We start from the raw sequence: 12,007 nt of genomic DNA on the forward strand, positions 1-12,007 counted from the left end.
AGAAAATGGAATAATAAAGAATACCTTGTACAATGAATTATATGAAGATCTTCGTTGTGACAAGTGGTTTCTTAAAAGATTAGGTGCTTTAATGAAATATATTTACTTTAAAAAACTATTAACAAGAGATTAAAATTGTGTAGTTTCTCAATAAGTTTTGTGTCACATTACAGCCCTTGTTTGCCCAAGAAGGTAACGGCTGTCTTCTAAAACATTTGGCAAATTAATTCATTGCATTCAGTTCCCATGCTACCACTTCCCGTTGCTTTGGTATACAGCAGTCTAAATTCAACTGTCAACACCATCTCGTTGACAAAATATACAGATCGATTGCTTGATGATGAAAAGAGACTCGTCTGAAGTCATTGTGCCAGGACCAAACACTCCAATTAAATTCTCGAAAAGTGCAGGTTCAGTTGCAATTGTACAATGTCTTATGACATAGCAGGAATCATAATTGAGAAATCCAGGAAAAAATAACTGGCAGCTTAAGCCAGAATGCAAAGGTACAATACAAGCACCGAATTGTCCCAAAACATCTCACTCAGCTCCAAGGAAATTTGAAAGCCATTTCCAAAATCTTTGCAGTTGATGCTTCTTGTCCATACCCAAGACGTATTTACTTTCTACTTCTGCACTGTGAACCACATCTGGACACAGAGTTCGGCGGCCTCATCGTCCAAAGTTGTGACTCTCGGACAGCAAGAAATCTAGAGCACGTGCATGAAACATTTTAATGATCAACTAAAAACCGATCAGCAGTGGCGGACACCAGGGGGTGAGGGAGGTGGCTTGCCCCCCCAGTATTTGACCCGATGTTCGCCCCTGCCGCTCAGTCAATTTGTTGATCACTACAAACAAAACTAATTTTGATTTTGCTTAGGCGAATTTATGCTAGAAGTCTGAGATTTTCATCGCGATTCACTGTTTACGATACTTTTTTGCAACCAAACATGGATGGCAAAGGCTAATTTCGAAATTCAGGGGCTATAGATTCGCTGAGAAAACATATCTAATGAAATTCAAAAAGAAAAGAAAACAGAAATTGATTTTGACCAAAACTGCTGGAAAAGAAATCATTTTCTTGTTTTTCTTCAAGCAAGTTAGAATAAATATATAATCAAAATTAAAATGCTACATTCACTAGTCAAATTTGCTACAAAAATTAAAACAATAGTCAATTCTTTGAAAATGACCCCACTTCAATTCATACATACTAAATTCCCTAAGCCTTGCAGGCAAGTTCCCTCTTCTCAATCATTTTAGCCAGCATAAGAAACTGCTTGAACACCACGCACTCCGACATTTTTGATGCGGAAGACAAACCCAGCCTCAGGTTGTTGCTTCAGTTCTTCTTCAGAAAGTGAGCTATAAAAAGGTAATTGAAAATTATACTACTTATAACAAAGAAACGTAGGAAAAAAAGTAGGTCGTGCAGTTAAAAAGAGGGCTACAGCAGCTATTAGTAGCAGAAGGTTTTCTTTCCACTTTTTCGCTAAGTCCAATAAAAGCATTGGGCTAGCTTGGAAGAGCAGTTTATTTTCGTTCAGCGGACATCAAGCTATAAAAAATATGTTTACCTGCAGCAAATGTAATAGCATATTTGAGACAAACTCCAATTTGTTATCACAATCATCTGGGGGCGGTAAAGCTGTATTAAATGGATAATGTAATCGATCGAAATCTCAGAGTCCAAATAATAAATTCATACTCAGTTACCTTGCACTTGTTACAATTAGTTGGTCAAGATTGGGTCCGGCAAAGCAACACGACGTCGTTTGTTTTACAGGCAACAGAATCTCAGACAACTTCTCACCAGTGTTTGGGTTGCAACGTATAACCTTAAAAATCACAGGGAACAATATTAAAGTACAAAGAAAATATAAAATTGTATATTTCTCTGAAGATTGCAGTATTTGAAAAGTTATGAAAAACCAGATGACTTCATGATTAGTACTGGCACAAAAACGTCATTGGTGTCCAGGAAATGAGCCTCTTTCGCGTGCTATGTATATCAAGTTTAGTTTTTCTGTATGATCAACGATATTAGCTTTCTGATTTTAACTGCACGCAAAAACGGCGAAACAAAAAATGTATTCAAAACAAATAAATAATCACAAAATTACTTATCAAGCATCTCTCGTTTGGAAACATTTTTGTGCTTAATTTGATTCCAATTCAACTGATATATTTGCTGATCGCCGAATGTTAAATACAGAAAAGGAGAATTACCTTTCCTCCATTGAACAAGGCTATCCAAAGCATTCCTTCCTCATCAATGCACATCCCATCCGTGATCTAAAATAAATGGGATTAACTTCACGCATTCACACTCACCAGCAAAACATATAATTACTCTCTGTTTATAAAAAAAATTTTAAAAGAACCAATCGCCAAAAATGTTTCAAAATTAGGAACAAGACAAGCACAAGCCGAGGCTGAGTCACTGTAAAATGTAAGAATCTAAGAACATTTGTTATTTAGAATATTTCTATCAGGACAGGAAAAATCTACGTATGCAATTAAAATAACAATTCCTTAACGATACCCGTTAAATTTTCTTTTGCAGTAAAATATCATCTCTTATCTAAATTCCTTCGACTCACACCCTAATGATTCAAGAACAAAGTAAGAATTATCCAGTCTCAATCAAGAATTATCAGCTTAAGGGTATTGTACGAAGGAGCACTTGACTCTGTTCGATTACCACACATTAACAAAGGCCTCAAGTTTAAAATTGATGAAAACATTGTAGGCTTCTCGATATGTCATGTGATCGAGAAATACATCCACTTACGTGGGCAAAATCTTCAAATTTCTTTACATCGATGGCTGTTCTACGGTTTTTAATCTCTCCAGTGGCAACATCATAGTCAAAAGCATCAACTTTTCTACAAAAAAACGAAATATTGCTAAATCTTTAATAATTTAGAACGGATAAATTTTATTCTATAAATAAAGTTGGCTTTCTGCTTCAGTTGGACATTATCCGAAGTTTTTACTCTGGCGAGTGTAGGACGAAAAGTACTTTAGTATGATATATTTACGCTCTGCCGTGCTACTTTTAAAAGTTAGTTTCCTCCAAGAAACTTCAAACATTCCAATATCTCATGATCAAGTTAAATTCGACGAATAAGGATTTTTTACGGTAGTTTAAGCAAAGTAATTTAAATTCACTTTTGCCCTACAACCAAGAATGTAACAAAAAATGAGCGGTACAACTACTAGGTGGCCACTTTTGACCAAACCCATTATCAATGTGAATACTTCATAGAGATTATCTTGCCAAAATTCAATTAAACGTTGCAAATGCAGTGTAAAATTTTAAAATAGCATGCAAAAGCTAAAACATACTTTACTGAAGTATATGACATTGCAAATCAAAGAATTGTAATACATTTTTAAAGTAAATACCTTGGCAAAGAATCAATGTAATAAAATGTCTTCTGATCAAGACTCCAGGCCAGACCATTTGCAATGTTGACCTGAGAGAAAATAACATTCACGAACATCATATCTGAAAATAACATACACACATAACATGGTTTTTTGTACCATGACGCATTGTACCATTTGCAATGTACATCTTAGTATCTTAACTAGCTAATTCAAGTCCGTCTTGATAAAATCAGAAATCAGAAAGTCCAACCCTTCCTGTACTTACAGCAGCTCCCCAAAAGGCATCCACCAAAACAGTTGTCCCTTCAAAATGCATCGCAAAAAATTAAACAAACCATGCAAGATTGGCGGTATTTGATTGGCTAATAAATTTGGTAAAAAAGCATTTCATTGGACGAAAACGAAATTCCGCCTTGCTTGGACGTGTTTATGAGAAAGCCATAAAAGAAATATACAGTTGGCTAAAGATATCAAAAGCAATGAAAATTTAATTTTTTATCTACTCCCCTAGTATTTTTATTCATTCGCCTAGTTTAACTGGTTATTTGTTGTTTTGTTTATTTTCAAGCTAGATAAAGAGTCAAAGACTTGAGAATAAGATCCTGTGTCAAGTACAATTACTGTTTCATTTAAAATTAACAAAACAAAGATCTCCTGACATGTGTCTTGTAAGAGAAATGCACGAAAAAAGAGATCAGGTAAAATGTTAAGGCTGATCCACCTCCAAGCCTATACGTGAGAAATATAGCAGAATTTTGTGAATCGTTGTCTCCAACACCTTTAGTCGAAGATCTTCTCCAAAAATGATCCCAGAGTGAATTTACAACATCATATTTTAATGATTAGTATGTAATAAGACATCAAGTTAGATCAGCATGAAATTTTATATAAGAACAGGAACTCAGATTTTTTCTCTCAATACAGAAGTTTTCATACCTTATCAAATTTCTTTGCAATCTTTTGGTCTTTGTCTAGACAAAACTGAAATGATAGAAAGGGTAAGGGTCAACCCTATGAAACAACACGCACAGACTAGTTTCATTTTTTACCTCCTTGAATTCACTGTAGCGACATATGTAATCGAAACTTGTATTCTATCAGAAAATGATGACATTGTATGGCTCAAGTTATTAAATAGTGACTAGTTGAATGACTGAATCTAGAAAGAAATACATCACATGATCAATGTAGTCATTTAATCAAAAAAGGAAAATCAGTAATTCACTAGATCAATGTAGCATTACAACCAATAGGCCTTAATCCTATTCCAGCAATACACGAAGTTTACACTTGTTTAACGAGTTGAGAACCTTAAGGACCTCTTCATTGATAACATATCCTATATTTAAAAGCTCAATCACGATGCTGTATACAGACCACTGATCCTTTTTCTGGATCCACATTGCCAGGAGAGGCTTCTGGGCCCATGGTTCCTGTTTCATAGAAATATGAAGTTAAGCACCAGGTAAAAAAGAGAATATAAGGAAAAACGGGAACATTTCATGTATCTGAAAATTAGCATTCACAAATTCAATTACTTCATCATGCACTTCTTCATCTTTTAATTAGTTTGTTTATTTGATGAATTACAACATTAATTAATTTGCTAATTTATTCAATCTAACTTCTCATTTATTTATAGACTTATTTGTTTGTCACTCATCGATTCCTATCTTTATCAATACATTCCTAATGTCATAGCACAAAAAGGATTTTTATCTTATGTGCTTAGATTCAGAACACTTAAATGAAAGGACGATGTTCTAACGAATATAGGAAAATAAAAGAAATCAATCCAAAGAAAGAGCATGCAGTAGTGTTTGAGCAATTCCTCTATATATATTTATAGGTTTAAATGTATAGGTTTGATAAATAGGTTTTTGCAAAATTCAGGAAAACTTTATGGACAATCAAGGAGATTAAATGTCCATGTAGAAAGTAGATAGGTATTATACCTGCCCACAACCTTCCAACCTGTTTAAATAAAGGAAAATGATTAAAATATCACTCCAGTGTTGACTACAGGTGTTATCAAGGTTGTAACTGGTAACAACTTAAAATTGGAAATTTGTAATTAATCAAATCTCTTATTTTCAAGAGAGAAAAATTAACTCTTCTGGGGACTAATTATTTCCGGACAGAAGATTTTGTCTAGCAAATTATATAGTCATTGCATAAATTGCTTTCTTTCTGTTGCTGGATTTGAATACTTGAGCTCATGAAACCATCAAGTAATTCATATCAAAAAGCGATTGGTAATTAGGATAATAAAAGCTGGTTAAAAAATGAGATAATAACAGGCCCTTCTGTTGCTATTTCATAAATTTATAGCACTCATTTTGCTTATCGGACTGAAAAAGTGCAACCCCAAATCATGGCATAGAAAATTGATCAAAAGTGCTGGCTTCTGATATTACCCTCACCAACTACTGGGTAACGAAATTAAAAAAATGGAAAGAGGGGAGAGCAAATTTGCAAGCCATAAGGGGCTAATTGCTTTGGTTTGGAAAGACACAAAGCCTGCCTATTTCCTCAGTTCAATTCATAATTCCTCAGCTGGTGAGCCTGTGACCAGAAACACAAAAAAAGATGGGAAATATGAACAGATTAGAATTCAGTGCCCCCAGCTGGTCCAAGATTATAATGCAAAAATGCTTGGGGTCTACCTTTGTGACCAGCAATCAATTGTTAAAAAAGACAAAAAACAAAAAAGATTCTATCTGAGAATATTTATTGCTTTGCTAGTGAAAGCAATAACAATGCCTACATTATTGAGGGGCAGATCAAACCCCATATGGTTCCAGGAAAAGAAAGCGTGACCTCCTTGCTTTAAAGGATGAGCTAGCCTTGGCGCTAGTGGGAAACACAAGGGTTGTAAATTGTGGAAAAGGAAGGAAGAGAAGGAGCACAGCAGAAGTTGAAGAAAGGAGACTGGCAAATGTTGGCATTCATTTGCCACAAAAGGGAGAAGGAAAGGAGCATAGATGTGTTGTTTGCAGAAAAAAGCGAGCATTCTGGATAACTACAAATCCAGACAGAGATGTTAAAGAGTGCCCGTATACACTTTCTAAAACAACATTTTGCTGCATTGGGTGTGACCCTGTAAATTCTGTTTATCTCTGCATTAAAAAAGACAATAATTGCTTTACAGACTACCACACAAAGGTTCAGTTTTGGCGTTGAAAGAGACATTATTTCGTTCTGTTTTTGTATTTTAACTAATTTTGTTTGCTTAATAAGACTGTGTGTTAAAACCATGATTTTGAATTCTCCATCAAATTCTCTATCTTCTGATGCCAAGTGTCCTACATAACATTTTCCTTCTTCCTTGTAAAAATTTAGGTTGAAAATTATGTACAAAAATTTTATGTTTAGGCCAGGGAATTATATGTTAGAGGCACTTCCGGAATAGGAAATCTAGTGAGGAAAGGGTTAATGTTGATGATTTCAACAATGCATAGATTTCATTAGAGTCTATTCATTTTGAATAAATGAACATTAATTCATAGTGGTAATAAAATGAATGCATACTGGATCACACTTGGCATCATTCAATATATTTTCAGTGCCCTCATCTAAAAATTAAATGAATCCCTTTTAATTTCATACTAAATGATAATAAATTCACAAAATTATGTTAGCTATAAGTACTTCATACATGCATAGGTTGAGTTTTTCATTATAGATACAATTGAACCTCTTTGGGATATGTTTTCTTAATTCTAGTGAACTTAACTGCTTGCAATTTTCTGTTGAAGCAGCAGGGGCAAACACCTGGTCAAATATTGTCTTGTATTTTCTGAAATATTTGTCTGAAATTGCTTAATATCTGAAGTAGCAAGCCTATTGTTTGAAAAGATGATGTCAAATTTTCCAGTTGTTTTAGAGCAAAAGACCACTGTTCTCAAAAATATTTGGGGGGGGGGGGTGCCCAGCCCTTTGCCCTCCAGGTGTCTACCACTGACAAGCAGTAGCTGCCACTACAGATATTTAGCAATTTCAGACAAATATTTAAAAAAAACTATTAACCTTGTGTATACATGTGTTCTGTACATTTAATCCTAGCTCTTTATATATTACAAAACTGAATGATCAAAATGAGACGTGACAGCTTACAGAAATCGACAATTTACAGCAGATACCTTTTGGAGTAAAACATACCAACTATGGCAATAATTTCTCTCTTTTTTGTCTGAAAAAGGAATGCAATGCACCCATCAGTTTGTTTCTTTTGTTAGGAAAATCAACTTTTCTTGAAAAATCAATTTTAAAGAGTTTCAAAGGAAGTGATCAACAAATCCTCAAACACACATAAGGAAAATAAGATACATGTAAATATGAATGGAGGCTGAAGACAATGCTAAAAATTTCTGTGCTTTATGCTTTATCACCTTGGCAGTAAAGATATATACCCTATCACTGTGTAACATCAATGGTGGTATGCTTTTGGCACCTTTTTATGTAGTTATTCTTTATATAATAAAGTTGCTTTTTGTAGTGGAAACAATTACTGAATTTTTCTTTACTGTGTGCTGACAGAATGGGCTTAGAATTTTTAGCTCCCAGTGTCAGTAACAACTAGTGCAGAATCATGGGGCACCAAAATTCAGTTGTTTGTTGCTATAAAAATTTAAAAGATACTGTGCACTTATTCATGGTCAGGTCAGTTCAATAACAAAGAAAGGAGCCCTCATAATCAGTCTTTGTAATATGAAAAAAGGCTGCATGCAACTTTTCACATGTCTTGATAACTTTGCCTGTGCAACATCAGAAGATTTCTTAAAAAGCTTCTAAAAGAAAAAGACAAGTGTCTTGCTTTTTGATTGGGCTACTTTAACAATAATGTGACAATCATCAAATACGCAACTACATTGGGAGGCTATTGATAAATCTCGTATGGAAATACTTTGACACCTTGGAAACTGATAGAACTGCCTTTGGTGACTTTGCCTTCCTGCTGCTTTAAAAATCTTTGAAACAAATTTTGCCTTTTGCAAGTGCAATGTTTCACATGCCTCAGAAAACTTGGGTTTAGAGTGGGGGCATGCACTTGCGTTTGCATGTCTCATAATGCAAAGACTGCATAATTAGATGTTACCAGCTATAAATGACCTTTCTCATTCTTTTGAGTGGTAACTCAGATCAGTATTTGTCTCAGGGCACTGGGGTAAAACTCATCACCAGGATAATCAAAGCCTTGCAAAGCTAGGTTGGGCAGACATAGGAAAGGAAAAAGTTCTTGGAAGAATTTGGACCAGTGAAAGATTAAGGCCCTATTGGGCCTGATGCTGCAGTTCAAAATGCAATTTCTAAAACATGGAACAAGCGAAACAACCCAGTAACACGCAAAACAAGTGTGTGCTCTGCTTGTGACTGGGTTGTTCCATGTGTTACTGGGTTGTTCCACTCTTTACTTGGTTGTTCCTCCTCTTAGAAATGGTGAGTATAAAAAGGGCCAATTATTTGGCCTATTTAGCTTCAGGGCAAATGTTTTCTTTTTATATCTGTGCCTATTTCAAGAATGGGCCTGATGCTGTAGCACAAACAGCACCTACCTTAATCCTGCCCTGAGGATACTCTACCCGCTCTACAGAGGGAACTTCTACAACAAGGTTTGCTTTTTTAAGGCACATGCCCTCTTGATTTTGAAGAAGCTTTTTGAGAAGGAGTAAAAGCCAGAAGTTACAATTCAGTATCATGTTACCTCTAGATTAAGAATTTCCAGATTTTTTCCATGGCAAATGACAACTTCATCTTTATTTGAGGCCCTTGGCACAACTATAATGAAGAAAAAGCACCAAATAATCAAAGATCAACTGATGAGATTGCAGTGATTTAGCAATTGAAGAATGGAGTGAAGAAGTTGAGTCAATTTCCAACATGCAGACAAGCAAGAGGGATGATTTGCTTAAAAGGAAACAATACTTCACAATGCTGTTAGTTCTTAATCAAATATATTGGTTAATCCATGCTTTTTAACTGGTTGTTACTAAATTAAATTTGCACCATTATAATAATGGTGCAAATTTAATTTAGTAACAACCAGTTAAAAAGCATGGATTAACCAATATATTGGCATTATAATGGCATTATTTATTGAAAGGGCACTGTTAAGTGTCGCTATTTACAATGATAATAATGCATTCATTTCATATTTGACATACTTGACAATGTAACCAAACTTAGCTTATTGTGTACTAGCAATCATAAACGTATATGTTGAAAGTATATAACTATATCCATGAAAAATTTACTTTTTGATAACTAATTACTGAATACAGTTTATTTCATTAGGCAAAAATAAATTAATCATAACACTAATACAAAAACAGAAAGTTTTCATACCTGCTGAGACTGTATCAGGCATGCCATCAACTCTTTTTGCCTTTAATATTTTGAGAAGTGATATTAGTTCTTACTGGTATTTCAAGTCAAAAACAGAAAGGAAAAAGGATGATGGTCAGTGTTTGTTTTAAAGTGAGGCAGCACAAGTTTGCATTCTTTAGTTTGTTTTTTTCTTTAAAAAACTTTTTTCCTTGTTTTAACATAACCTTTGCATAATTGAAGTAGTTTTCTTTCTTTGCTAAACAATCCCAATGATACTGGGAATTTCAGAACTGTCTGCAGTCTGCAGTGTATGTAAAATGCATAAATAAGTGTTGCATAATGTTGCAAATAAATGTTACCAGGGGAAAACCAAAATCTCTCTTAGGCCTGGAATAACAGAGAGCTGACCACCCTCCTTCCTGTCAGGGATTCGTAACACAGACACTTAGATCTGTAGTCTGAGACCCTAAACTCGCATATAAATTTGGTTATATGCTCAATCTTAAGTTATTTAATCAACTACTGGAAAGAACTATTTGCATATATCGTTTTGGGGGCAGGTGTCAAACAGACAGATTGTCTCGCGGCTCCTTATTATACAACATCATTCTGGTAGCAAAACTGATAGATTTTACATCTATAGCCTAAAGCCTACCTTTGTGACTTGAAATGAAGCGGTTATATTAATGCGATATTAAATTTATGCAACAACGCTTCCAAACACCCCACGTAGCCTTCACGATTCTATTTCTAGCTCTCTCTTATATACAAACCTCCTTTGTTTCCAGATCCACAACAGTTACACTTTTGCCAGAAATATCATTGAAGATCAGCCTGTTATTTGCATGATCCCAATGTGGTCCTTCTCCACACTGGTACCTTTGGTTGACTAAGACTTCAATTTCCATTTTGCTATCTTGCAAAAGTTAATATATATACATATATTTATATATATGCGTTCCCCTCGACCCACCACACAGTGTACTCATTCTACGTACTTACACGAAAATGAGCTGGTCAATGAAGCCTGTAAAAAAGTACGGGAAATTTTGAAATGAATCATAACGAGGCTACACTAATGGGTCTCCGTTGCAGTCCGTTCTTTCGGGGGTTTGGTAGAAAGGATTTAGGAAGATCAAAAACTTCCATGAGGTTGGAAACAAGTGAAGATTGAAAATAAGTGAATATTGAGCAATTTCAAATTCATATAAACGTTTAGCATAGCAAAATTTGCTACATCAGACCTTCAGAGGGGAATGATTTAAAGGGGGGAATAAAAATCTTCTTGTATTTTAACTTTCCATCGACAGAATTGTCTATCCAGTGCCTTTAGCCTTTTGACTGTAACGTTAAGACATTACCTACTAACTGGATATCATATCTTGATAGTAATTCTTCGAGAATACTAAAAATGTTATTTTAACAAAAATTATCAGGGCAGTCAACGTAACTTCTTTGATTTGCTACACTCATATTCGTGTCTAATAGAGTCGATTTTGCGAGTTTTTTATTTGGATCCCATAATCATGAGATACCTCTAAATGTGGAGAAGCTCTTTCCCCATCACAAACCTCTTTAATTTGACCTCTGATCATAACTTCATGAACAGAGCCAAAATAACAGTGATTTTAGGAGACTTACAATCTTTCATCGGTTATACGAGACTCATATTTCACCTGATATTCGATACATTTAACCGATTTTGCATATCTAGAAGTATTTCATGGTGTTCCTTTAGGTTATGTGGTCAAAATTAAAAAATTTTTATCATGTATTTTCATGACGTCACACTTAATAACTCTATCGGAGAGGGAGAGGAAGTTAGCCACCAACCAATTACTTAAATATGATCCCTCCTCTTTGTGATTTGTCTGGTGATCGCATCAAGCACAATCTCGGAGTTGCAACTTAGAACTGTCCTGTCCTATACACCGAGAGCGTGTACAGCGCCGCCTATGCGGCACCGGACACTTTAAACAGACCGGTAAAATGTAATTTTCATTTTGTCATATTTAGGTCAGTGTTACCAATGGTACACAGCAGCTTGCATTCAAGAATGGTGCTACAATTTAAAATGGTAGGCAGATTTTCCTTTTCTTTTAAAAAGACATCTCGTTAACAACAGAAGTGAACCAAACGTTCTCAAAATTGCCCTATTTACGATGAAGCTAATGCCACTTCGACATTCGGATTTATCGTTATTTCATTCTTCATGTTGAGAAATCAATTGTCTGATTTAAAATCTGAACCGTGAGTAAGAAAGATCAGTTGTTAAAGATCA

General features: G+C 34.9%; 1 protein-coding gene across 1 annotated transcript; it reads right to left on the reverse strand.

Annotated features, from left to right (window-relative positions):
- Window positions 1-1,062: 1,062 nt before the first annotated feature.
- LOC135681145 (regucalcin-like) lies at window positions 1,063-10,746 on the reverse strand. Its single transcript, XM_065195454.2, has 13 exons — window positions 10,500-10,746; window positions 9,745-9,784; window positions 9,104-9,177; window positions 7,561-7,591; window positions 6,931-6,974; window positions 5,355-5,373; window positions 4,777-4,832; window positions 4,336-4,380; window positions 3,415-3,485; window positions 2,798-2,891; window positions 2,233-2,298; window positions 1,720-1,841; window positions 1,063-1,368 (listed from the first exon to the last, which is right to left on the reverse strand). Exons 1-13 carry the CDS (start codon window positions 10,632-10,634, stop codon window positions 1,263-1,265), a joined length of 903 nt encoding a protein of 300 aa, XP_065051526.2. The 5' UTR covers window positions 10,635-10,746; the 3' UTR covers window positions 1,063-1,262.
- Between the last annotated feature and the right edge of the window lie 1,261 nt (window positions 10,747-12,007).

The sequence above is a fragment of the Rhopilema esculentum genome, chromosome 12 (genome assembly GCF_057945365.1).
Source record: "Rhopilema esculentum isolate cy_ngs chromosome 12, ASM5794536v1, whole genome shotgun sequence".
Classification (NCBI taxonomy): Eukaryota; Metazoa; Cnidaria; class Scyphozoa; order Rhizostomeae; family Rhizostomatidae; genus Rhopilema; species Rhopilema esculentum.